Genomic DNA, 27,514 nt, shown 5'->3' with positions numbered 1-27,514 from the left:
CCAATCTCTCCACCTTGGCCCTTCTGACATGTCTTTTCAACATTTCCATAGTTTTGCCTTTACCTAAATGTCAAATTGTTGCAATTTTACAGTATGCAGCTTTATTAGATTGCCTTCTTTCACTTAATAACCCGTATAAAAGGTTCTTTTTATTTTTTTTTCACTTGAGAACTTTTCTTTAAGTCCCTGAACATTATGTCATTGTTTGGAGAGTCTACAGTGTGTTTAGCCATTTATATATTAACAGGCATCTTGGTTGCTTCCAAGTTTTGGCAATCATAAATACAGCTGCTATAGCCACACCTATGTAAGTCTGCATAAACATCAGTTTTCAACTCATTTCTGTAACTGCCGAAAAGTGAGACTGTTGGATCATCTGGCAAGTATATTAATTTCATAAGAAACTGACAAACTGTCTTCTAAAGAGTCAGCTTTTTATTGTCACCACTTGGTGAAACTTCTAAATCATTTCAAGGATCAAAATAATTCACCAGGAAAGAAATTTTTGTTCATCAAAGACCAATTTATGCCATTACTGTCTTGTTTTAAGAATCTGTTTGTAAACTCTGTTCCAACTGGACCAATCTCAGTGTAGCAGATCCTCAGGGTTGAAATCTTATCACCTCACAAAAGTCCAAAAAAGGGTGATGTAGACAGGTGATGATATATTTGCTGCTGCTGCTGTTTAGTCACTAAGTCCTGTCCAACTCTTTTGTGACCCCATGGACTGTAGCCCACCAGGCTCCTCTGTCCATGGGATTTTCCCAGCAAGAATACTGGGACTGGGCTACCATTTTCCTCATCAAAGGATCTTCCTGGACCGGGGATTGAACCTGCCTCTCCTGCATTGTCAGGCAGGTTCTTCATCACAGAGCCACCAGGGAAGCCTGATTATGTATTTAAGATCTTTCAAAAATAAAAATGGAGTAACTATAGTTCACACATACAAAATGGAGCCAGATGGCCTTAGGTGGAGGTAGTTTCAGATGTATTCTTGCATCTGAGAACTTGCAGATGCATCACTGAGAACTTAAACTTTCTGAATTATATCAAACTCAAGACCATCACCAGACATTTTCAAAACAGTATCTGCAAGCACTGCCAGGTGCAAATATAGTTTCAAAGTACCTCCCTCCTACACCTGCAAATGTGTAACCATTTTGAAACCCAAAACAACTCCTGTTTAAACAAGCATTCTTATTTCTTCCCAACTCTAGTCCTAATTTCTGACAATTTATATAACCTTATAGTTTGACCTTTATTACCTTTCCTCATTTTGTAGTCTCAGAACGTAATAGCCTGGGGTTTTGATCTGTGTATGATCTCCTGAGAACAGTGGTGTGAACAAGCCACAAATCAACACCTTTTAGAGTAGGTTTGTGTGTGGGTGGCTACACACAGCAGGGTTTCTGTCCTCAGGGGTCTTGGTTACCACAGGTTGAACCTCAGAGAGACAGAGCCTTGTCCCCATCTCTGCTAGGCCAGGGAGACTCGCAGGCTGTGGAGATTTATGCAGACGTTCTCCTGCTCTGCTAGGAAGGGACCCAGCGTGGCAGACAGCCTGAGCAGAGGGCTGTCCTCTTAGATCCACTGTTAGTCCACCAGGTCCCCATCAGGCGTTTGGCAGGTTGGAAAGGAGCCAAAGACCCTTCAACCGCAGGCATCCTGTTTTCAAGTGTTCTGAGTTTCTTTTCTGCCTCCACATCATGAGAAATGAAACACAGGAAGTGGGGCGTAACATCTAGGGTGGAGCGCAGAAGGTGGAGGGTGGGGGAGGGAGGGTTATCTTGTACAATCTGGGGTACCATCCGCTCTATGGGCGTAATTTTCCAGGCCCCGCATCCGGTGTCTCCTTTAGACCTTGGCAGACGGTTGGGACCTGGATGTGGGAGATAGCCGCAGATCTATCTGCGAGGAGGAGAGGGATGTGGTCACCCCACAGGTAAGCTAGAGGCACCGGGAGAGGGCGGTGGTCGCAGCCCTGAGACGCCGCATCCCCCTGTTTGGCCACTTCTGATCCAGAGCAAAGCCATAGTGAAAGAGAAACCGCTACCGAGAGGAGAAGAGAAAGAAGAAATTGCCTTCTTGGTCTCTAGCAGGTTGCAAACTCTCCAGGGCTGTCCCAATACGGGGTAAACATCTGGTCTAGTTGCGTGATTTGAAAAATATTTGACTTGATTTCTCCCCAGATGGCTGTGCGCCTAAGCCGCCCTCTTCATAGGAGTTTGCAGAACTTTAGTGGGTGACTGGGAGATTCCTTAGGGTAAGCTCTGCGGTCTAGGGTTTAAGGGCTTTGAAAGGCTGAGAGAGGGCAGCAGGTGTTCTTAGTGACCTGTTTCAGGGTCTTTCCCCTTTTTATGTCTCCGTCTGCCTCTCTCCCAGGATTGTATCTTAATTGAAAAGTTGAGATCCCTTTGGAACCGGCCTGAATTCCGCTCCTTTCCAGAAACACAAAGGTCCCAGTGTTCTTGGGGAGACTTTTCTTTCCGTTTTGTCTGAAGAGCCTTAAACTCCCGCTGACAGAATAAGGGTGTGTTAAAAAAAAAAAAAAAGGGCTCCCTTCCTGGTGTCATGCAGGTTAAGTGTGTCACCATTTTCATAATGTATTGCTTTTATTAACTGAAATTTCAGAAACAAAGACCTGATTGAGAAGAGGCGTTTTTTGGCTGGATTGTGAGAGCCCCAGCTTGAAGATACAGATGTAGCTCTGAGTTGTGACTGACACACTTAAAAAAAAGGAGGAAGTTTATTTAATTTTTTAAATGTGAGAAGCCATGGGTTCATTACAGAGCTTGTTTCTCAAGCATTAAAACTTCAGTTGATGAGAAGTGAAGTGTGTTAAGCAAGGATTGGTTGCACAAACACAGGAAAGGGAGGGAGGGAGATCTTGAGGGTGACAACAAGATTTCTCGGGGTATCTTGAGGCCACAGGAATGGCCAGGTGTTGCTCTGTCCTTTTGTGTGGTACAATACCAAGATACAAAGAAGTTCTAGTTCTTGAATTCTGAAATCAGACCCTCTCCTTCCAACTCTATTTTTGTATGCTGAACACTTCATTATAATTATAATGATCACTCTATTATAATTTCAATTTGTTGTTGCTCTTAGCTCTGTCAAGTTTTCAGTGGTACTATAAACCGTAATCTTTTAAAATGTCCCTGTCTTGACTAGACACCAGAGAAGACACTAATCTTGCCTCAGCCATTCTGGAAAATCCATCCAGACCTCTCCCACACAAGACCCAGGTCCCTGCTTCATCCTCTTCATCAGAATTCGCAGAGCTTTTGTTTCTTAGCACCTACCATAGTAGTAAACAATCTGCAGATATTTGGTGACTGGATAAGAAGTGATTAGTAATGCAAAAAATATGGAAAAAATGAGGCTGCCACTCTGACTAGATACATTACACAGCTGCTACAATAGATAACCTCCTGAATTTCATTGATAGCACAGTGTATATTTACTTATCACTCATGTAGCTGTGAAATATAGGAGGTTCTAGTTAGAATGCAGTTTTCTTCCAAGTGGAAATTCAGGGACATAAGTTTCTTTTATCTTGAGGCTGTGCTACCTCTCAGGTCTCCTTGTTGTTATTGTTTTTTTCATGAACGGACAAAGGCAAAGGTTTTTGTGAAGATATGTCTGAGCTTAGGTGGCCTCAACCTGCAGGGACTTGAAACAGGACTTTGGTTTCTGGCCAGAGATTGAAGTCAGGCCAAGTGCTGAGTCCTGGCCATTAGGATTCATTTCCAGAAAGTGAATTTCCACAGAGAAACCAAAACTAGTGAAACAAGTGAGACATTTATTAGGAGGGAAAAGAGTACATGGCGTAGGCACACACTGGCAAGCCCAGAGCGGCGGGTCCTTGTGGTAGTTCGAATCACTTTTATGCGATTTTCTTCCGGGTTTCCTTTGGCCAAACGTCTTGCTTTGGCTGATTCTGAGTCCATATTTGGTGTCTATCAGTGTCCTCCCACGTGTGTGCCCACATTTCCTAGCCAAGATGGCTTCTAGTGAAGAGGCCTGTGGACAGGTTGACATTACTCCTTTTTTGATCCACAAAGAGCCTTGCTGCAGGTGTATTCTTGGAAAGGTCCTCTGGACCTTGAGAATGAGAAAAGTACTATCTCATTTCTGGGCAGGGCTTAGCTCCTCCTCCTCTTTATCTTGGGGTATCTATCCACAGGGGACAAAGTCCAGCTGTACAGCCCCGAGTCCATTTAGCTCCTGCCTCATGTACATTTCCAACAGTACAAGAGATGACTCTAAACATGGCCACCTGATGTGAAGAGTCGAGTCATTGGAAAAGACCTTGATGCTGGGAAAGACTGAAGGCAGGAGGAGAAGGGGATGACAGAGGATGAGATGGTTGGATGGCATCACTGACTCAGTAGACATGAGTTGGAGCAAGCTCCAGGAGATGGTGAAGGACAGGGAAATTTGGCGTGTTGCAGTCCATGGGGTCACAAAGAGTTGGACATGACTGAGTGACTGAACAACAAAAACATGTACATTTTTGGAAGGTCTGCACCCAGTGACATAGTGACATGATGCTGTTCAGTTGCTAAGTCACGTCCAACTCTTTGTAACCTCAAGGACTGTAGCATACCAGGATCCTCTGTTCTCCATTATCTTCCAGAGTTTGCTCAGATTCATGTTCATTGAGTCAGTGATACTATCTGACCATCTTATCCTCTGGCACCCCTTTCCCCTTTTGCCTTCTGAAAAGACCCATCATCAGGGTCTTTTCCAATGAGTAAGTTCTTCACATCAGGTGGCCACAGTATTGTAGCTTCAGCAACAGTCCTTCCAACGAATGTTCAGGACTGATTTCCTTTAGGATTGACTGGTTTGATCTCCTTGCCATCCAAGGGACTCTCAAGAGTCTTATCCAACACCACAGTTCAAATGCATCAATTCTTTGGCGCTCAGCTTTCTTTATAGTCCAACTCTCACATCCATACATGACTACTGGAAAAAACATAGCTTTGACTAGATGGATCTTTGTTGGCAAAGTAATGTCTCTGCTTTTTAATATGCTGTCTAGTTTGGTCATAGCTTTTCTTCCAAGGAGCAAGCATCTTTGAATATCATGGCTGCAGTCACCATCTGCAATGATTTTGGAGCCCAAGAAAATAAAGTCTGTCACTGTTTCCATTGTTTCCCCATCTATTTGCCATGAAATAATGGGACTGGATGCCATAATCTTAGAGTTTTGAATGTTGAATTTTAAGCCAGCGTTTTCACTCATTTTCATCAAGAGGCTCTTTTGCAATAAGAGGTGGAGTCTAAACTGAGAGGTTGCTAGTTTCTTTTCAGCCAAATGTTAAAGTAAGTTCCTTTCAATTCACATTTCCTGCTTTGCAACGACTGAGAAAAGGTACCACCAAATCCTTTTTTTCAAACAGAAACATGACATCAACAGAGGTGTTTTTGAAAATCTTAGAGACAGACCCTACCTATAGAGAGAACACAGAGGCGTGGAGATCTGGTAAGGTTAAATTGATGAACTTTGACAAAACAAAACGGGAGTTGGGGAGGAGAGTTCTTATACTACTGATTACTGACAGCATAGTAGAAATTGTGCTTTAGAGGTATCAGTACTTCACAGTTAACCTGTGAAGGAGAGATGTTTTGAGGGACTAGAAGTGGGTGAGAGGGCAGGTGTGTAATTGTTATGTTAGTTATTCTGCTACTGGATATGTTACTTAAATATTACTGCACAGTGAATTATGTTATAGGAGGTTAAGAGAAAAATGGTCTGTGGGTTTTGTTTTTAATTAGTCTTCGTATTTTCTCCAGGTTGCTGGCTACTTGCATTCTGGCAACTCACATTATGATGTTAAATAACAGATGATTATATCCCAGAGGGATGGCAAACAGACACCAACAATTTTGTAATACATAAACTAATAAAAGTTACCCATACCTCCTATATAGCACAGGGAACTCTGCTCAATATTATGTAACAACCTAAGTGGGAAAAGAATTTGAAAAAGAATAAACACATGTATATGTTAAAAAAAAATTAACCATGACACCTATGCTGTAGTCTGTTTGAAACTAATAATAATATATTTGGAATCTGTTATTTGTTAGACACAGAGCTACAAAGACAAATTGTATTTAGACCCTGCCTGCAGGGCTTCATCATCTCAGGGACAGACAAATGAGTTACTACAATTTGATGCGATTTGTACTACAAGGTATTTAATAAAACCTAGGGAATTGGTGATGGCTTTACTTGTGAAGTGACTTTTGATCTGGGCTTTGAATGAGTAGTCACATTTTCTGGAAGAAATATGAGTACAAGTCAAAATTTTGTGTTCCAAAACAATCTAAATAAATATAAAAGTATATTTTCTTACCCTTGGGGATAAAACTGTCCTGAAAAATTTTCTTTTGAAATTAAGGGTAAATGTGATTTTCAGTGATATCGTTAAGTGTTTCAGATGAAATCTATTGAGGCTCATTTATATGTTCAAATGACTTTCCCTTTGTCTTTCCCTCTGGCTTTCTCCAGCTTTTCCAAGTGGTTCAGTGGGTAAAGAATCTGCCTGCAATTCAGGAGATGCAAGTTTGATCACTGGGTGGGGAAGATCCTCTGGAGGAGGGCATGGCAACCCACCCCAGTATTCTCGCCTGGAGAATCCCATGGACAGTGGAGCCTGGCGGTCTATAGACCATGGGGTCACAAAGAGTCAGACCTGACTGAAGTGACTGAGCATTCATACACTGTTTCTCTCTTGCTTTATGTCTCTCTCTGTCTCATGGGATCTGATGTACTTCTGTGTTCTCTCTCTCTCTTTTTTTTTTTTTCATTCTCTGGACTTTTGATTATAGCACATCTTCAGCTAAGCTTTATATCATCCTACTTAGAATACATTACCAAAGTAGTTTATATAATGTGTCTTACCAGAAATTTTCAGAAGTGATCATAAAAATGAAATGAGCATCTTTTAAACATAACCATTTTAGTTAAATTAAGGGATTTCCTGGTGGCTCAGATAGTATAGAGTCTGCCTGCATGCGGGAAACCTAAGTTTGATCCCTGGGTCAGGAAGATTCCCTGGAGAAGGAAATGGCAACCCACTCCAGTATTCTTGTCTGGAAAATCCCCTGGAAGAGGACACCAGTCTTTTCTGTTTATTGGAGTCTAAAGGCAAGAATACTAGAGTGGGTTGCCATGTCCTCCTCCAGGGGATCTTCTGGACCCAGGGATCAAACCCGTGTCTCTAATGTCTCCTGCATTGGCAGGTGGGTTCTTTACTACTAGTGCAAATTGGGAGCTGAGAATTAATTTATTGTTCTCTAAAGAGACTTTGATAAAATCATGAATAATTATTGATTTTTAAAAAGTCACCTGCAAAAACTGAGACTATTGGTGTATAGATCCTTTGTAATTTATTTATTTCTATTTTTAAAAATTTTAATCTTTGATAATTTAAAAGCAGATGTAGAGTTTGAAAGTAGGAATTGGACCTAAATCTATCCACCAGCAAATTCTTTAGCATTTTTAGTTTATATTAAATTTGATGATAAAGAGAAAGAACATAGCTTATGCATGTTTGTTCTTCAGTCCAGTAGAAAGAACACTTTTTATAGCTTTTACTGAACTTCTATTTTCTGCTAAAAATTTGCATTTCCTTCTTTCTTCTCCCATTCTCCCTTCTCCCTGAACTTTACTTTTTATCTGGGACAATCGGATATTGAGGTTCCTGAAACACAGGGCTCGTGCTTAATGCTTAATGCTTAATGAAAGCAAAAGTTCTTGCCAAATGTTGATGTTTTACTACCTAAGCCACGTAGGCGAAACTACTTGAGTAGCACAAAGGTGAAATCTATTTTCTTTTAAATTTAAACTGTCCTTGTAAGTTAAATAAGTTTTCTAGGACATGAAAGTAAAAGTTAAAACCAGTAGACCAGTAATTATGCTCCAATTAATATAAATAAATAAATTTAAAAAGCAAGCATCATTCAGTTCAGTTCAGTCACTCAGTCATGTCCGACTCTTTGTGACCCCATGAATCGTAGCATGTCAGGCCTCCTTGTCCATCACCTACTCCTGGAGTTCACTCAAACTCATGTGCATCGAGTCGGTGATGGCATCCAGCCATCTCATCCTGTCATCCCCTTCTCCTCCTGCCCCCAGTCCCTCCCAGCATCAGGGTGTTTTCCAATGAGTCAGCTCTTCGTGTGAGGTGGCCAATGTATTGGAGTTTAAGCTGTAGCATCAGTCCTTCCAATGAACACCAAGGACTGGTCTCCTTTAGGATGGACTGGTTGGATCTCATATATTAATGCATCTATATGGAATCTAGAAAAATGGTACTGATGAACGTATTTGCAGGGCAGGAATGGAGACACAAGGGAAGGCGAGTAGGACAAACAGAGAGTAGCATGGACATATATACACTACCATCTGCAAAATGGATAGCTAGTGGGAAGCAAATTGAATATTCAAATTAGCTTATCTAAAACTCACATATTAGAGTTTAAAAAGGATCCATTTACCCACTTCCAGCTCTTCTCTGATAATGTAAAATTTAATCCAATCCAAAACAGAATTCCTTCTTTGTTTATCAGGTTTTGTATGAGTCTCTGTAAATGAAATAGAAGAAATGACTGAATATTGAATCTGTTTATCTGTTGCTGGTTTGCATTCTTATGTTCATCCTCTGAAACCCAGTTCAAGTATCACCTCTTCTAAGAGGCTTTTCCTGACTCCCTGTTGGAGTTAATCAATCCTTATTTGTGATATTTCTATTTGTTCATTTATATATTACTATATACAAATGTTTATATTTATATTGTTGTATTCATTAAATTATATTTATCTTGTTTACATGTCTATTTAGTCTCTCAGATTGTGAGCTTCTTGAAGTCAAGGTTGATATTTTCATCTGCATAGAACCCTTAAGGCTAAAGCACAAAGATCTTGGTGTGGCTAGAAGTCAGTGCTAAGTTGTATTAAAGTATTTTACTTAATTATTTACCAGTTCTTCCCCATCTTGAATAAGCAGTAGACTGGATTCTCTTGTGGAACAGTCAGCTGGACTGTCATTCCAAGATTTGGAAGATTCATGAAAATACAAGCATTTATCTTGGATTTGTTGCCAGTGCATTGGGCACGTTAACAGAACTGGTCTCTCTAAAGTAAGAAAGAAGGGGAACAATAAAGTAAGAAAGAGGAAGAAGAAATAAATGTTATGTTTCTAACCTGTCCCCACCCCACTAACACTAACCACGCATGCACTAGTTGTCAAAAATTCAGGAAAGACTTTGATCATCGCTGTGAGGACAATTATGTATTTAGAATTTAATATAACTATGACACTTTTGAGACCATTGTTCATTCTGCTACTAAGATTTGAAAAATGGTGACCAGTTAAAACACTAACAGACAGAATAACTTGTTCAAGTCCACACACGCAGATGGTGATAGAGACAAACTCTTTCTAGGATTCCTTAAATTCCTCACCAGTGCTCTTTCTACTCCATGGACAACAATATCAAAATCATCTAAAAAATACACTTGAAACAATAATACTTGAAAGCAAATAATAATTCATAAGTTAATGGCAAATACCATGGAGAAAAATTATAAAAACACTCTAATGCTAAATTATATATTTGCCTATTCAGTTCAGTTCAACTCAGTTACTCAGTCTTGTCCGATTCTGTGAACCCATGGATTGCAGCATGGGGCTTCCTTGTCCATCACCAACTCCCAGAGCTTGCTCAAACTCATGTCCATCGAGTCAGTGATGCCATCCAACCATCTCAACCTCCGTCATCCCCTTCTACCTCCTTCCTTCAGTCTTTCCCAGCATCAGGGTCTTACTTTGGTCAGGGCTCTGTGATGATCTAGAGGGGTGGGATGGGAGGGTGGGAGGAGGCTCAAGAGGGAGGGGATATATGTATACTTATAGCTGATTCATGCTGTTGTATAGCAGAAACCAGCACAACACTGTAAAACAACTATCCTTCAATTAAAAATAAAAAAATAATAGTCATCCTTTTGGTATACACTTTTAGTTTTGACAAATACATATAGTTGTGTAGTCACATCACGATCATTATAAAGAACAGTTCCGCCCGCACCCACACCTTTGTAAACATTGCTTTCCTCTCTGTCCACCCTTTGATAAAAACTGATCTGTTATCTTTTCTTATACTCTTGCTTTAGAAGAATGTTGATGGAGTCTGACTTTTTTCACTAAGCATCGTGCATTTGAAATTCATCCATATTGTACTGTGTTATCAATAGTGTAGTTTTAAGAAGGAGAGATATTATTTACAAGGACTCCTGCAATAGGAAAAATGCTCTAAAAAAGGTCCTCATTTTATAAATAGGTCAAGAAGTGGGTTGGACACTTGTGGGGGAAGAGAGCATGAACTGTAAAGAGTAGGTGATATCCTGAAGTTAGCACTTCCCACTTTGTGCCAGGGACACGAACTCATGGTCACACATGAGCTATGATGCATCTCACTTCTCTTTTTAGAGCTTGTTTACATTTTCAGGCAAGCCAGAGTTTGGGGATTTGGATGGGAGAGTGAGCCTCACTAAAATTTAACAAGCCAAAGAAAAATAAGAAATGAGCAATTGTGAATATAAAGTCAAGTTTTTCTTTTCTCCTAGTACCAAGTGGTATTTATTTATCTTTCTATCAGCTGAAGGATATTTGAATTGTTGTCAGTTTTGGTGATGATGAATAAAAAGGTAAAGCGAAAGCCACTCAGTTGTGTCTGACTCTTTGTGAGCCCATGGACTATACAGTCCATTGAATTCTGCAGGCCAGAATACTGGAGTGGGTAGTCTTTCCATTCTCCAGGGGATCTTTCCAAGCCAGGGGTCGAACCCAGGTCTCCCGCATTTACATGTGGATTCTTTACCAGCTGAACCACAAGGGAAGCCCGATAATGAATAAAGTTAATATAAATATTCAAGTCTAGGTTTTTGTGTAAATGGAAGTTTTCATTCCTCTTGCATAGACACCAAGGGATTCTTAGATTGCTAGGGCATATGGTAAGGGTATGTTCACCACACCTAATTGCCAAGCTGTTTTCCAAAGTGGCTATACAGTTATATTTCCAACAGTTCATGAGAATTCCATTTGCATCTTTTCTTCCCTATCACTTAGTTTTGTTATTTTGTTTTACTTGCCACTCTGATGCACATATTGTGGCAGCTCACTGTATTTTACTGTTTCCCTAATGACTAGTTATGTTGGTTTCTTGATTGGTGGCAGCCAACAGGGAAGTCACAGGAGCTGCCTAGGGCTGCTAGATTCAGCAGTCACTAGGGTGAAAGGAGGCCTTAGTTCCCAGAAGCCTGCTGGGAACCTGGTGTCACAGGAGTCACTTGGGTCACTGGAGCTGGCAGGCACCTGGGAGAGGGGGGCCTTGGTTTGTGAGTCTGCAGGGAGTCACACAGGGCTGCAGGAGTCAGAAGGATGGGGAAGGCAGATCTGGGATGTGTAGTGAAGTCAGGTGCTGTTTTACTCCCCTTTTCCCATGGGGAATGGGTCTCTCTCTCTCTCTGCTGGACTGCCCAGTCCTGAGGGAAGGGTTTTGGGGGCCTGGTCCCCAAGAGTTCACCAGGAGCCAAGTGTCACAGGAGCCCCACCTGGAGCTGCTGGAGTTGGCAGGTGCAGGGGGGAGACAGGAGCCTAGGCTCCTAGATGCCCACAGGAAGCCCTGGGTGGAAGCTGTCTAAGGCTGCATTATCTGCCTGGAATTGCTAGAGTACACAGAGCTGGGATGAGGCAGGGGGTGGGTGTACCTGGTGATCCTTGCTCTGGGGAAGGTATTTTTAATGTGCAGATACTTTTCAAATTGATATTTCTACTGGGAGGAGAGTGGATGTGACTTCGAGAAACATTTTCACTTCTTTCTCATCTCTTTGCCTTAAAAAGGCAAAAAAAAAAAGTTAAAAACTTTTGCCTTATTTACTTTTCTTACCTTATTGGCACTCATAGAAACTCCAGTAAAATGTTAAATTAGATTGGTGAGAGCAGACATCCCTGCCTTGTTCCTGACCTTTGGAGGAAGGCCTTCACTTTTTCACCATTAAGTATCATGTTAGCTGCCCTATTTCTATGAAAAGTGAAAGTTCAGTTCATAATTTGTTGGGCTTTTTTATTTTGGATGACATACGTTTTTCCATATTTTATGTCATACTTATTGACATGGTCATATCCATTTCTCTTCTCTTATTCTGTTAATATGATGAATTATAGTGATTAATTTTCTAATGCTCTTCTCAGAACTTCTAACCAAATTTGTTATTTATGGAGGTAAATCTGGATTGTTTGTATGTTTTGTTTTCATTCTGATTTCTACTCTTTTCGTTTCTTACTCTCTTATTAGCTCTTCTTCCAATAACTGGAAGACTCTCCAGGGGAAAAAGCTTCAGTTTCTCTTCTCTCCAGTCGCTTTGGGGCCATGTCCATGGCTGTCTGTCCTGGACATGGACCTTTTGTGAGAGAGTTTGGCAATAGGGGAGGTGAGGTACAGCAGACTTTACGTGTTGATTCTGTGATAAATTTGTTTTTCTTTCTAATACCTCCATGAGATTGAGATTATGACATTTGTATTTACAGGCAAAGGTCTCCAAAAGAAATGCCTAGCAATTACCTCTTCTGTTACACCTGCCACGCTTTGCTGCTGCATCCTGATTATTCTTATACTTGTAGCTCTAAATGTGGTGACACTTTCCGTTCTTCTGGCAGGTGAGTTACCTGTTCTCCAAACCGTACCATGTTCTTTGCACATTCACATTGTCAGTAAATATTTATTGAGCTCCATTATGTGCCAGGGTGTGTGAAATGCTTGAGGTGTATCAGTGAACAAAACACTCCTATTCTATAAACAGCAGGAAGATGCAGATATTATAATATAGGGTAACAGATTGAGTTGAATGTTAAGTGTCCAGGGCAAGCCTCCTTGAGAAAACGACTTTTCAGCAAACTTGAAGGAGATGAAGAAGCCATTGGGTATGTGGGGAAAGCATTCCAGATGGCAGGAATAAGTAGAATGAAAGGAAGAATCTCCTGGCAGGTTTGAGGAACAGCATGGAGGCTTTCCTCCATGCTGAAGGAGGAAGGGAATGAGGTGGAAGTAACAGGCTGAAGCAAGGTGGGAATGAGGAAGAGTAACGGGCTGGGGGTCAGGGAGGTTACAGCCTAATGAGTCAGGTAAAAACTCTGGCTTTTAATCTGAGTGCAGTAGCGGGTATCAAGAAGAGGGAAATTGTAGGAGAGGAATGCCATGATCTGAATTTCATTGTAGAATAATATTTTGACTGCTACATTGAGAATCATGTAATGTGTATATTTATTAACATAATAGTTTTCATAGAACATTCTATTCTAAGGCAAATCCTCAATATAATAAAATCACTTGGGAAAAGCCTCTTTCACTAGTTTGTACGCAGCAAGTGATCACGGATCTCAATATTCCATTTTCCCAGAAACCAAAAAGGAAAAATGACCTCAAAAGACTTCTTTTGGCAAGCAGTGAAGTGCAATCAAATTTCCAAATATTGAGTAACAGTTGACATTTTATAAATGACTAAGGCTGATAGCATTCTAAGAGGCATTAGAAATACACTTGAGAATATGTTCCTGGAAGTAAAATGAGAGAAAATTATGTAGTGGGTGGTGCCAAAATACATATAAAGGAAAACTATTCATTCAGAAAAACAGACAAATTTGGGCTTGGAAAACATTTCTAAGAGTCTACCTATAGAAAGTAGCCCCTGTTCAGATTTTGAGAAAAGCAAAAGATTATTAGCCAAGGCCATGAAAGCACAAGAGTCTAGCTGTTCTTTGGCCATGCTTTTCTTCAAACCCCTCATTTTGGAATTTTGTTATACTGTACCTACATATACATGTACACCCGTGTATATATGTATATATACATATGTAAAAAAAGACTGACCTCTCAGGGTGGTAAGTGTAAAAATAGATAAAAGGGATGAGAAAATTTATTTGTTATGCTTCACTGTGTCTGTCCAACTTTTAGTGAGAAGCAGAGAGACAGACTTACAAGTTGTGTATGTCACCTGCCCAAAAGGATGGATTGGATTTGGGAATAAGTGTTTTTATTTTTCTGAAGACTCAGAGAATTGGACATTGAGTCAGATATCCTGTACTTCAGTGGGAGCTGTTCTTGCTCAGTTTGAAACTGAGGAGGAGCTGGTAAGGAATATTTTTCGATCATATTCTTTGTTAAATACTTAGCCCCTGAGAAGGATATAGGCCGCACAGGGTGACAGCTGAAAGAAGAGGAAGGATCCCATTCCAGGCAGACTTGGGGCCTTGGAGTGCATATTAGTGCCTGATATTTCTTGGGCATGTTCTCTGCCTGGAAACCTGTGAGACAAATTAGACACATTCTCTCATGTAATCCTCATAGTTAGCCTTCAAATTAGATATATTGTTCCCATTGTAAAAAAAGTATGGTAATCATGTAATTTACCATCCAAACTGGGACATTTTGGGGAGTGAAAGGGACAATATTACGTTGGAACCTGGGACTTTCCCAGTCAAGTTGAGATGTGTGATCACTTTAAGGTAATTTAGGATCAGACACATTAGCGTGACTTAAGCTGAGAACTGGGGACTAGTCTTCTCCCTTCAATGTCTAAGCTTCTCAATCTTACCAGGCTGTCATCCAAAGAGAGAAGGCTGAGGGGAAGAGGACTCAAGGGTAAAATGAAGGAGACATGTATTTTTGCTTTCTGTGTTTTATAATAGAACTTTCTGACAAGATACAAAGACATTTTTGACTATTGGATTGGCCTTAGCAGAGAATCATCACATCATGCTTGGAAGTGGACAGACAACTCTAAACTTAATGTCCCGTAAGTTTTTAGGCTGCCTTCTATTCTATGTAGTTATGGGTGTGAGTTGTATTTATGGGAATGTAAATTTAATATCATGGGAAGTTTCCTACACTATGATGTAAGAAATAGTAGTCCTTTGTATGCTCTTCTGTTTATTAGCAGTGCCTTTGGGAAAAGTTTACATATCATGTTTTCAATTGAAATCTTTAGCATGATGATGACATTAGACATAGTTCTTCTGCTTTCACGCACTGACTTAAACTGTGCTGAAATCCATATTTAGAATGTAGAGAGAGCAGCTGAGGTACTCCGGGGTCCTATAGTCTTGGAAAGCCACTGAAGAATTGGTATCCACAGACCCTCAGTCCACTCTGCCAGCTGCTGTGTTATTCCTAAAAGGAATGTTGTCAGGGACCCAGAGGGAATCCCTCCTGTGATAATTTATCCCTGGAAGAAACTTAGTATCTGAACACTTCAGTGGAGAGGTCTTAACCGTAACCATTACAATGGAGCAGACAGAATAAAAAGGGGCAATAGCTTCCCTCAATCAAAGCCAAGCCCATTTAAGAATTTACTAGTAAGTACATAATTTTATTTTCATATGTTTATGAAGCAGGTCAAGAGAACACTGAAAATCATCTTCATTGAAGGCCAATGAAAATAATTAATAAATGATCAAAAATAAAAGAATAGAGAAGAGTTTTATTTGAGCCAAGCTGAGGACTAGCCTGGAAGCCCACCTCCCAGATCACTCTGAGAAACTGCTTCAGAGAAACAGGGTTTCTAACCCAGTTTTATATTTTGTCAGAAGAGAGAACATTAAACAAGTCAGGGTCACATTCCTTCAAGATTTCAAGGATATTTATTTTTTTAAAAAGTATAAATTTATTTTAATTGGAGGTTAATTACTTTACAGTATTGTATTGGTTTTGCCATACATCAACATGAATCCAAATGAAAAAAATAGACCAGCAGATACAGAGCGGATCAGTATGGCCTTGGCACCTGGGAAGGGAGTCTTATCATTGAAGGAGGACCAGCACTAGTGTCCCCAGAAGAGAGACATTTAATTTTTATTTTTAACATGGACATTTTTTATTTCTGGTCAGTGTACCCTTTTCTTTCGTCATTAAAGCAAAAGTAGAATATATGTTTGATAGGCCACAAACAGGCTGTTATAGATGGCCTAAAATTCAAGTTTACTCTTGTGTAAGCCAGAATGACTTCCCTATATTTCAATATATGCAAATGTCTTTTATCTCCACCCATGGCAGCAGTTCACTTGGCTGCAACAGCAAGCGCTAAATAACTAGTCAACAACATAACTGGATTTGGGATGGGTGATGATAATCTGATATTCAGGTAGGGAGTATGAGAGTATATAAGGAACTAAATACAAAAATGATGCATATATATTATACTAAGAAGCCATATGAAGACAGATTTTCACTTTTCTCTGGTTCACATTAAAAATACCTGGAGTGGGGGTGTGGAAGAATATGAGGAGGAAAGAATGCAGATGTCCAAACTGTGCTTTTTAATATTTTTGTGTTTGGTTTTAGATTTGTCATCCAAGGAACTGGAGAATGTGCCTACCTGACTGACTCTGGAGTTAGTAGTGGCAAGAGATACGTAATTAGAAAAAGGATTTGCAGCAAGACAAATAGTAATGTCTCCATATCCTTAGATGCATTATAAATTACTATATATAGTTGCTGCTGTACTGCCTGATCTGCTGAAAATTTATCATCAAAATTGATCTATAATATTTGCTAACAGCGAAGAAATAAGCTATTCTTGAATGATACAGGGATTTGGAAGAGCATAATTCTAAGTGTTAAATATTGTATGTGCTAAGTTGCTTCAGTTGTGTCTGACTCTTTGTGACCCTATGGACAGTAGCCCACCAGGCTCTTCTGTCCTTGGGATTCTCCAGGCAAGAATTCTAGAGTAGGTTTCCATGTCCTCCTCCAGGGGTTGAATAATATGAGTTGATACTTTTATTTGAACCCGATAACTGTGAATGGATAGAGAAGCCTGACATTCTGCCGTCCATGGGGTCACAAAGATTTGGACATGACTTAGCGACCAAACAAAAAATATGAATGAATTCCTCTTTTGTTACATAGACAGCACTTTTCTTTGCAAACATGGGACCATAAAAATGACTATGATAGCTGAAACCATACAAAATGTTAATGAGAACTTTATAACTGGTTAACATATTCAAAATTCTCTTACTATCAGTTACAGATATATAGGGAAATTTTCAAAAGCACTAAGACTAAGGACTCCCTGGTGGTCCAGTGGCTAAGACTCCATGCTCCCAATGCAAGGGGTCTGGGTTTGACCCCTGGTCAGGGAACTAGATCTCACATGCCACAACTAGAAGGTCTCATGTGCTAATGATTCCCACATGCTGTACAACAAAGTGAATCAGCTGTACAGCACATGGAATCTTTAGTTGCACCATATGGAATTATACTCCAATGGGGAAAAAAAACAACAACTCTTTAACGCAAAAAGCAGAAAAAAGAAAAAAAAAATCACAGAAAGTGGCAAAAAAGAAAAGATTCCACATGCTGCAAGGAAAATTGAACATCCCATGTGCCATGACTAACATGTGGTGCAGCCAAATGAAGTTTTAAAAAATTACCAGGGCTAACATTTCTTTTAGATTTCGTATTTTAAAACAGAATTTGAAACACTGAAAAAAAGCTTTTTACACTTATTCTCAGTGTTCATGTTTTTAATTACAGTGTGTAAATAAATGTATATAAATATCAATTTTTTATTTAACTTTACTAGATTTAAAACACCCTGCTTTTATCCCACTTAAATCACAAATAGTTAAATACTTATACTAATGAAGGCTGTGATACCCACATCTCAGAACTGTTACATATTATTGAGTTTTAAGAAACAAAATGTTTTAAATTTTTACAGCATTAGCTACACTGTACTGATGAGTCCCCAAAAGGATGAAATAGCAATTTATAATGCATTCTCTCTTTCTGTGTTATTGGTTGGCCAAAAAGTTTCTTCCAGTTTTTCCATAAGATCTTATGGAATGGAAAAACATGAATGAACTTTTTGGCCAATCCAATACTTCCATTTCTCCCATCTCACTTGTATATTTCTCAGTTTCTTCTTTTGTAAAAAATTTTGATTTACAACTATACTCCAGTAAAAATTGTGTTGCTGCTGCTGCTGCTAAGTCGCTTCAGTCGTGTCTGACTCTGTGCGACCCAATAGATGGCAACCCACCCGGCTCCCCCATCCCTGGGATTCTCCAGGCAAGAACACCAGAGTGGGTTGCCATTTCCTTCTCCAATGCATGAAAGTGAAAAGTGAAAGTGAAGTCGCTCAGTTGTGTCCGACCCTTAGCGACCCCAAGGACTGCAGCCTACCAGTCTCCTCCGTCCAAGGGATTTTCCAGGCAAGAGTACTGGAGTGGGGTGCCATTGCCTTTTCCTAAAATTGTGTTAATTTCAAGTATACAGCAGAATGAATTAGCTATGCACGTACATGTGTGCACTGTTTATAGACTATTTCCCCTATAGGAATTCACACAGTATAGGGTAATGTTCCCTGTGCAATATAGTATGTCCTTGCCAGTTATCTCTTTTGTAGAGAGTTGTGTTTATACGTCAATCTCAATCTCCCAATTTATCCCTCTCCACTCTTTTACCACCAGGTAACCAGAAGTTTGATTTCTCTATTTCTGTTTTGTAGATCAGTTCATTTGTACCGTTTTTTAGATTCCATGTATAGGTGATATCTTAGGATGTTTGTCTTATCAGTTTCTTCTTGTTGTGCAGTCCCCTAGTCATGACTGAATTTTTAACAACCCCATGGACTGCAGAACTGGAGAAGAAAATGGCAATGCATGCCATTATTCTTGCCTGGAGAATCCCATGGACAGAGTTGCCTGAGGGGGTTGCAAAGAGTCGGGCACAACTGTAATCACTTGGCTTGGCATGGCAGACACTGCAGAACCCGAGGCTTTGTGATTCTATGCAACTTTGACAATATTTAGTTTTGTATTTATTTTTATATATTGTATACTTATATTTTTATACATACTTGAGATTGTATCTTAGTTTTATTTTTTTATTGTCTTACAATCATTTTGCCTCAGGTTTTCTAAGATGCCTAGACTATATCTAACTCAGTTCTATATTCTCAGAGACTAGTATAGTGCCTCAAATACTGAATATGATATAAACATACCTGTGAATATAAAATGCTGTCCACACTATAAGATTCTTTCCTATTTTCTTGGTTTCTTCTACTTTTTTTAATAAAGAAAGCTACATTTCCACAGAAATCTGGAAGATAAAGTAAATCAATTAATAGATTTTGTGTTGATAAACTTGATGTGATTAGCTTACAAATGATGTTTGAGTCAAATTGTGACCCTAACCGACTTAGTATTCTTTCACAAACTAGTTTTCAAGCCATGTATCTAAAGCATACATTCCATCTTTTAGCTATGAACTTTATAAATTAAATAGCCACTGAAAGCAGAGTTTCTTCACATGAAAAATAAATACAATTACTAGTTTCACTGGATAGGCTCCTCTCTAGTTGCAGTATGGGGCTACTCTCTAGTTGCAGTATGGGGCTACTCTCTAGTTGTGGTATGGGGGCTTCTCACTGCAGTGGCTTCTCTTGTTGCAGAAAGTGGGCTCTAGGGCACCAGGGCTCAATAATTATGGTGCACAGGATTTGTTGCCCCAAGGCAGATGGAATCCTCCCAGACCAGGGATCAAACCTGTGTCCCCTGTCTTGGCAGGCAGATTCTTAACCACTGGGCCACAAGGGAGGGCCAATAAATAGCTTTCTTCCATCATTGCTCTATGGAAATAAAATTGAAAATAACAGCAATTATTCTGGAACGTCTAAGTGATGACAAGTCCATTGACACTTTCCTGCTGGTGCTAGCAGAAAGTCAAGGAATGGAATGAATCAGTTTCTAACACATCAGTGGAAATCACTACTGACTGAATTAATCATTCAAACATCATGTAGGAACAAGCTTGTAAAATTACACAGAAACACATCTACATGATTTGAGACTTACCCATTCTTCCTCTTTAAATTTATTTTGCTTCATTCTTTATCTTATAACCAGAGGGATTATTCCAATCCAAAGTGTGATCTGGTCACTCCTTTGCATAAAATATTTTAATGACTTCTCCTTTATTCTCAGTATACCACCCAAACTCCTAAGGGTAATCATGGTCATATAATATGTCACTGCCTCCCCCAAATATAAAAAAGAAAAGCCTCCTAGAATTAATGAGTGAGCCCAGCAAGATTACAGGATACAAGTCCAAGACACAAAAAATTAATCAGATTTTATATACTAATAGTTAACCTGGAAACAAATGAAAAACACAGTAGTATCTATAATCATTCCTAAGAAATGAAATACTTATGTACAAAATTTAAACATTTTCAGGATATGAATGCTGAAATTTTTAAATGTCAATGAAAAAATGAAACAAAACTAGATAAATGGAGCTGAAGACTGTACTTGTGGATTTGAAGGCTTTGTTGTTGCTGTTGTTCAGTCACTAAGTTGTGTCCAACTCTGTGATCCCATGGGCTGCAGCATGCCAGGCTTGCCTGTCCTTCACTGTCTTTCTGAGTTTGCTCAAACTCATGTCCACTGAGTTGGTGTTGCCATCCAGGCCATCTCATCCTCAGTCACTCCCTTCTCCTCCTGCCCTCAATGTTGCAGAATATCAGAGTCTTTTTCATTGAGTTGGCTCATTGCATCAGGTGGCCAAAGTTTGGAGCATCAGCTTCAGCATCAGTCTTTCGAATGAATACTCAGGGTTGATCTCCTTTAGGATTGACTGGTTTGATCTCTTTGATGTCCAAGGGACTCTCAAGAGTCTTCTCTAGCACCACAATTCAAAAGCATCAATTCTTTGGTGCTCATCCTTCATTATGATCCAACTCACATAATCCATACATGACTACTGGAAAAAACATAACTTTGACTATGTAGACCTTTGTCAGCAAAGTGGTGTCTCTGCTTTTTAATATGCTGTCTAGGTTTCTCAGCTTTTCTTCCAAGAAGCAAGTGTCTTTTAATTTCATGGCTACAGTCACTGTCTGCAGTGATTTTGGAGCCCAAGAAATAAAATTTGCCACTGTTTCCATTTTCTCCCCATCTATTTGCCATGAAGTGATGAGATCAGTTGCCAGGATCTCAGTTTTGTGAATTTTGAGTTTTATGCCAGCTTTTTCACTTTCCTCTTTCACCTTCATCAAATAGCTCTTTAGTTCCTCTTTGCTTTCTGCCATTAAGGTGGTATTATCTACATATCTGAGATTGTTGATATGTCTCCTGGCAATCTTGACTCCAGCTTGTGGTTCATCCACTCTGGCATTTTGCCTGATGTACTCAAGTTAAATAAGCTAAGGTGACAATATACAGCCTTGGTGTACTCCTTTCCCAATTTTGAACCAGTCCATTGAAGACTTAACTGGTAGTAAAATATCAGTTTTTCTCAAAGTGATCTATAGGTTTTATGCAACTTTTTTTCAAAATCCAGCAGGATTTTCATAGACATAGACTATAGACAAACTTATTTCTGAATTCAGATGGAAAGATATAGGGCCTAGGATAACAAAACAACCTTGAAAAAGAAGAGAAAACTGGGAGGAATCATTTTATATGATGTTAAGTCTTACTATATTTTTAAGGACATTATACAATGTTGGCAAAGTGCTGATCATATAGATTAATACAACAGAATAGAGAACCAATAAATAGACCATTGCAAATATGACCAATTAAATTTTCACAAGCGTATCAAAGCAATTCAGTAACTAAATGATTTGGAGGACTTGGGCATCCACTAGCCAAAAATTTAAAAAATGAACTTTGACCTAAACCTTACATCTGAAACCAGTATTAGCCCCCAAAAGGACTCTAGGCTTAAATCTAAAATATAAAATTAGAAAACTTTTAGAAAAAAATATAGGATAAAATCTTTTGGATACACAGCTAGGCAATACATTCTTGGGCTTCCTTGGTGGCTTAGATGGTAAAGATTCTGCCTGCAATGCAGGAGACCTGGGCTAGATCCCTGGGTCAGGAAGATCCCCTGGAGAAGGGAATGACTACCCACTCCAGTATTCTTGCCTGGAGAATTCCATGGACAGAGGAGCCTGGCTGGCTACAGTCCATGGGGGTCACAACAGTCAGACATGATGGAGTGACTAACACTCTCACTTCACTAAATTCTTAAACCTGACACCAAAAACATGATTCATAAAAGAAAACATTAATAAACTAGATCTCATCAAAACTATTTTTTTTTTTTTTTGCCTAATACCCTGAGGAGAGAATGAAAAGACAAGTTAGAAACTGGGAGAAAAATTTGCACATAGACAAAGAACTAGTGACTAGAATGTATAAAGAACTCTCAAAACTCAGTAATAAAGAATCCAAATAGAAAGTAGATAACTATTTAAAAAAGAATTTTTTACAGAAGTGTTAGGTTTACAATGAAATTGAGAGGAAGGAATAGTTATTCCATATACGCCCTAAAAAAACAGACATCAGATCAGATCAGTCTTGTCTGACTCTTTGCGAACCCATGAATCGCAGCATGCCAGTCCTCCCTGTCCATCACCAACTCCCGGAGTTCACTCAGACTCACGTCCATTGAGTCAGTGATGCCATCCAGCCATCTCATCCTCTGTCGTCCCCTTCTCCTCTTGCCCCCAATCCCTCCCAGCATCAGAGTCTTTGCCAATGAGTCAACCCTTCGCATGAGGTGGCCAAAGTACTGGAGTTTCAGCTTTAGCATCATTCCTTCCAAAGAAATCCCAGGGCTGATCTTCTTCAGAATGGACTGGTTGGATCTCCTTGCAGTCCAAGGGACTCTCAAGAGTCTTCTCCAACACCACAGTTGAAAAGCATCAATTCTTCGGCGCTCAGCCTTCTTCACAGTCCAACTCTCACATCCATATATGACCACAGGAAAAACCATAGCCTTGACTAGGTGAACCTTTGTTGGCAAAGCAATGTCTCTGCTTTTGAATATGCTATCTAGGTTGGTCATAACTTTCCTTCCAAGGAGTAAGCATCTTTTAATTTCATGGCTGCAGTCACCATCTGCAGTGATTTTGAAGCCCAGAAAAATAAAGTCTGACACTGTTTCCACTCTTTCCCCATCTATTTCCCATGAAGTGATGGGACTGGATGCCATGATCTTCGTTTTCTGAATGTTGAGCTTTAAGCCAACTTTTGCACTCTCCACTTTCACTTTCATCAAGGGGCTTTTGAGTTCCTCTTCACTTTCTGCCATAAGGGTGGTATCATCTGCATATCTAAGGTTATTGATATTTCTCTTGGCAATCTTGATGCCAGCTTGTGTTTCTTCCAGCCCAGCGTTTCTAATGATGTACTCTGCATATAAGTTAAATAAACAGGGTGACAATATACAGCCTTGACAACTCCTTTTCCTATTTGGAACCAGTCTGTTGTTCCATGTCCAGTTCTAACTGTTGCTTCCTGACCTGCATACAGATTTCTCAAGAGGTATCAGGTGGTCTGGTATTCCCATCTCTTTCAGAATTTTCCACAGTTTATTGTGATCCACACAGTCAAAGGCTTTGGCATAGTCAATAAAGCAGAAATAGATGTTTTTCTGGAACTCTTTTGCTTTTTGCATGATCCAGTGGATGTTGGCAATTTGATCTCTGGGTCCTCTGCCTTTTCTAAAACTAGCTTGAACATCAGGAAGGTTCACGGTTCACATATTGCTGAAGCCTGGCTTGGAGAATTTTGAGCATTATTTTATTAGCGTGCAAGATGAGTGCAATTGTGCGGTAGTTTGAGCATTCTTTGGCATTGCCTTTCTTTGGGATTGGAATGAAAACTGACCTTTTCCAGTCCTGTGGCCACTGCTGAGTTTTCCAAATTTGCTGGCATATTGAGTGCAGCACTTTCACAGCATCATCTTTCAGGATTTGGAATAGTTCAACTGGAATTCCATCACCTCCACTCACCTCCACTAGCTTTGTTCATAGCTATGCTTTCTAAGGCCCACTTAACTTCACATTCCAGGATATCTGGCTCTAGGTCAGTGATCACACCATCGTGATTATCTAGGTCGTGAAGATCTTTTTTGTACAGTTCTTCTGTGTAGTCTTGCCCCCTCTTCTTAATATCTTCTGCTTCTGATAGGTCCATACCATTTCTGTCCTTTATCGAGCCCATCTTTGCATGAAATGCTCCTTTGGTATCTCTGATTTTCTTGAAGAGATCTCTAGTCTTTCCCATTCTGTTGTTTTTCTCTATTTCTTTGCATTGATCACTGAAGAAGGCTTTCTTATTTCTTCTTGCTATTCTTTGGAACTCTGCATTCAGATGTTTATATCTTTCCTTTTTTCCTTTGCTTTTCGCTTCTCTTCTTTTCACAGCTATTTGTAAGGCCTCCCCAGACAGCCATTATGCTTTTTTGAATTTCTTTTCCATGGGGATGGTCTTGATCCCTGTCTCCTGTAAAATGTCATGAACCTCATTCCATAGTTCATCAGGCACTCTATCTATCAGATCTAGGCCCTTAAATCTGTTTCTCACTTCCACTGTATAATCGTAAGGGGTTTGATTTAGGTCATACCTGAAAGGCCTAGTGGTTTTCCCTACTTTCTTCAATTTCAGTCTGAATTTGGCAATAAGGAGTTCATGATCTGAGCCACAGTCAGCTCCTGGTCTTGTTTTTGCTTACTGTACAGAGCTTCTCCATCTTTGGCTGCAAAGAATATAATCAATCTGATTTCGGTGTTGACCGTCTGGTGATGTCCATGTATAGAGTCTTCTCTTGTGTTGTTGGAAGAGGGTGTTTGTTATGACCAGTGCATTTTCTTGGCAAAACTCTATTAGTCTTTGCCCTGCTTCATTCCGTATTCCTGCGTCCAAGGTCAGGGGTGGCGATCAGAGGAGTTACCCCGTGTCTGAGGTCAGGGGTGGCGGCCAGGAGGAGATACCCCATGCCCCAAGCCTGAGGCCAGGGGCGGTGGGCGGGAGGAGCTACCCCATGCCCCTAAGCCCGAGGCCAGGGGCAGCGGCCTGGAGGAACTACCCCACGCCCCCATGCCCGAGACCAAGGGTGGCGGCTGGGAGGAGCAACTCCACATCTAAGGAGCCGTGGCTGCGTGTGCGCAAGAGGGCCTAGAGGAGCTATCCCACATTGAAAGTCAGGAAGGGCGGCAGTGCGGAGATACCCCTCATCCAAGGTAAGGAGCAATGGCTGAGCTTTGCTGGAGCAGCCGTGAAGAGATACCCCACACCAAGGTAAGAGAAACCCAAGTAAGACAGTAGGTGTTGCAAGAGGGCATCAGAAGGCAAACACACTGAAACCATACTCACAGAAAACTAGTCAATCTAATCACACTAGGACCACAGCCTTGTCTAACTCAATGAAACTAAGCCATGCCTGTGGGGCAACCCAAAATGGGAGGGTCATGGTGGAGAGATCTGACAGAATGTGGTCCGCTGGAGAAGGGAATGGCAAACCACTTCAGTATTCTTGCCTTGAGAACCCCATGAACAGTATGAAAAGGCAAAATGATAGGACACTGAAAGAGAAACTCCCCAGGTCAGTAGGTGCCCAATATGCTACTGGAGATCAGTGGAGAAATAACTCGAGAAAGAATGAAGGGATGGAGCCAAAGCAAAAAGAATACCCAGCTGTGGATGTGACTGGTGATAGAAGCAAGGTCGGATGCTGTAAAGAGCAATATTGCATAGGAACCTGGAATGTCAGGTCCATGAATCAAGGCAAATTGGAAGTGGTCAAACAAGAGATGGCAAGAGTGAATGTCAACATTCTAGGAATCAGCGAACTGAAATGGATTGGAATGGGTGAATTTAACTCAGATGACCATTATATCTACTACTGCGGGCAGGAATCCCTCAGAAGAAATGGAGTGGCCATCATGGTCAACAAAAGAGTCCAAAATGCAGTACTTGGATGCAATCTCAAAAATGACAGAATGATCTCTGTTCGTTTCCAAGCAAACCATTCAATATCACAGTAATCCAAGTCTATGCCCCAACCAGTAACGTTGAAGAAGCTGAAGTTGAACGGTTCTATGAAGACCTACAAGACCTTTTAGAACACCAAACAAACAAACAAACAAACAACAACAACAAAAAACCATACATAGCCTCCCTCATTAAGAATAATACCCACCAGAATGGCACATTTTTCATGAACGATGAACCTACACTGACACATTACAATCACACGAACTCCACAGTTTAGGGTTCATTCTTGGTGTTGTGCATTCTATGGGTTTGGGCAAAATATAACAATGTACCAATATAGGCACAATAACATTTCCACTGTGGTAAAAATCCTTTTGGCTTTTGTCAGTTTGATCTCCTTCCATTCCACAACCCCATAATCATCAGTTTTTTTTATTGTCTTCTGGAGTCAAACAGCATTTTCAGATGATTTCTTTCATTTAGTAATATGCATTTCAGTATTCTTCAGTATACTTCCAGAACCCCATGAACAGTATGAAAAGGCAAAAAGATAGGACACTGAAAAATGAACTCCCTAAGTCAGTAGGTGCCCAATATGCTACTGGAGATCAGTGGAGAAGTAACACCAAAAAGAATGAAGGGATGGAGCCAAAGCAAAAACAACACCCAGTTGTGGATGTGACTGGTGAAAGAAGCAAGGTCCGATGATGTAAAGAGCAATATTGCATAGGAACCTGGAATGTTAGGTCCACGAATCAAGGCAAATTGTAAGTGGTCAAACAAGAGATGACAAGAGTGAATGTCAACATTCTAGGAATCAGTGAACTAAAATGGACTGGAATGGGTGAACTTAACTCAGATGACCATTATATCTACTACTGTGGGCAGGAATTCCTTAGAAGAAACAGAGTAGCCAACATAGTCAACAAAAGAGTTCAAAATGGTGCTCGCTTTGGCAGCACATATACTAAAATTGGAACGATACAGAGAAGATTAGCATGGCCCCTGTGCAAGGATGACACGCAAATTCGTGAAGCGTTCCATATTTTTCTCAAAATGGATTAAAGATCTAAACATAAGACCAGAAACTATAAAACTCCTAGAGGAGAACATAGGCAAAACACTCTCTGACATACATCACAGCAGGATCCTCTATGACCCACCTCCTAGGATATCGGAAATAAAAGCAAAAATAAACAAATGGGACCTAATTAACCTTAAAAGCTTCTGCACATCAAAGGAAACTATAAGCAAGGTGAAAAGACAGCCTTCAGAATGGGAGAAAATAATAGCAAATGAAGCAACTGACAAACAACTAATCTCAAAAATATACAAGCAACTCCTACAGCTCAACTCTAGAAAAATAAATGACCCAATCAAAAAATGGGCCGAAGAACTAAATAGACATTTCTCCAAAGAAGACATACAGATGGCTAACAAACACATGAAAAGATGCTCAACATCACTCATTATCAGAGAAATGCAAATCAAGACCACTATGAGGTACCATTTCACACCAGTCAGAATGGCTGCGATCCAAAAGTCTACAAATAATAAATGTTGGAGAGGGTGTGGAGAAAAGGGAACCCTCTTACACTGTTGGTGGGAATGCAAACTAGTACAGCCACTATGGAGAACAC

The 27,514-nt window shown here is 40.1% G+C and overlaps 1 protein-coding gene and 1 non-coding gene across 8 annotated transcripts in view; both read left to right on the top strand.

Moving 5' to 3' along the window:
* The first annotated feature begins 4,448 nt into the window (after nucleotides 1-4,448).
* The window catches only part of LOC133248155 (C-type lectin domain family 2 member D11-like), a 40,736-nt gene continuing 17,670 nt past the window's right edge, over nucleotides 4,449-27,514 (top strand). For 3 of the 7 annotated variants that reach the window (XR_009736628.1, XM_061417946.1, XM_061417947.1), the window contains exons 1-5: nucleotides 4,470-5,491; nucleotides 12,606-12,734; nucleotides 14,029-14,204; nucleotides 14,763-14,869; nucleotides 16,414-16,517. Coding sequence is in view for 5 of the 7 variants with exons in the window: in XM_061417946.1 (XP_061273930.1) it covers nucleotides 5,413-5,491; nucleotides 12,606-12,734; nucleotides 14,029-14,204; nucleotides 14,763-14,869; nucleotides 16,414-16,517 (595 nt within the window). In the remaining 2 variants the exon portion in view is untranslated. Of the gene's footprint in view, nucleotides 5,492-12,605; nucleotides 12,735-14,028; nucleotides 14,205-14,762; nucleotides 14,870-15,767; nucleotides 16,386-16,413; nucleotides 16,518-27,514 lie in introns of those variants that run through there. The other 4 variants (XM_061417945.1, XM_061417950.1, XM_061417948.1 and 1 more) reach the window with 4 other exon arrangements.
* On the top strand, nucleotides 26,818-26,924 carry LOC133249033 (U6 spliceosomal RNA). Its single transcript, XR_009736841.1, has one exon. It is a non-coding gene; the product is annotated as a U6 spliceosomal RNA (small nuclear RNA).

The sequence above is a fragment of the Bos javanicus genome, chromosome 5, assembly GCF_032452875.1.
Source record: "Bos javanicus breed banteng chromosome 5, ARS-OSU_banteng_1.0, whole genome shotgun sequence".
NCBI lineage: Eukaryota > Metazoa > Chordata > Mammalia > Artiodactyla > Bovidae > Bos > Bos javanicus.
The sequence above is the reverse complement of the archived record's forward strand: the minus strand, read 5'-3'. Positions and strand labels throughout refer to the sequence as shown.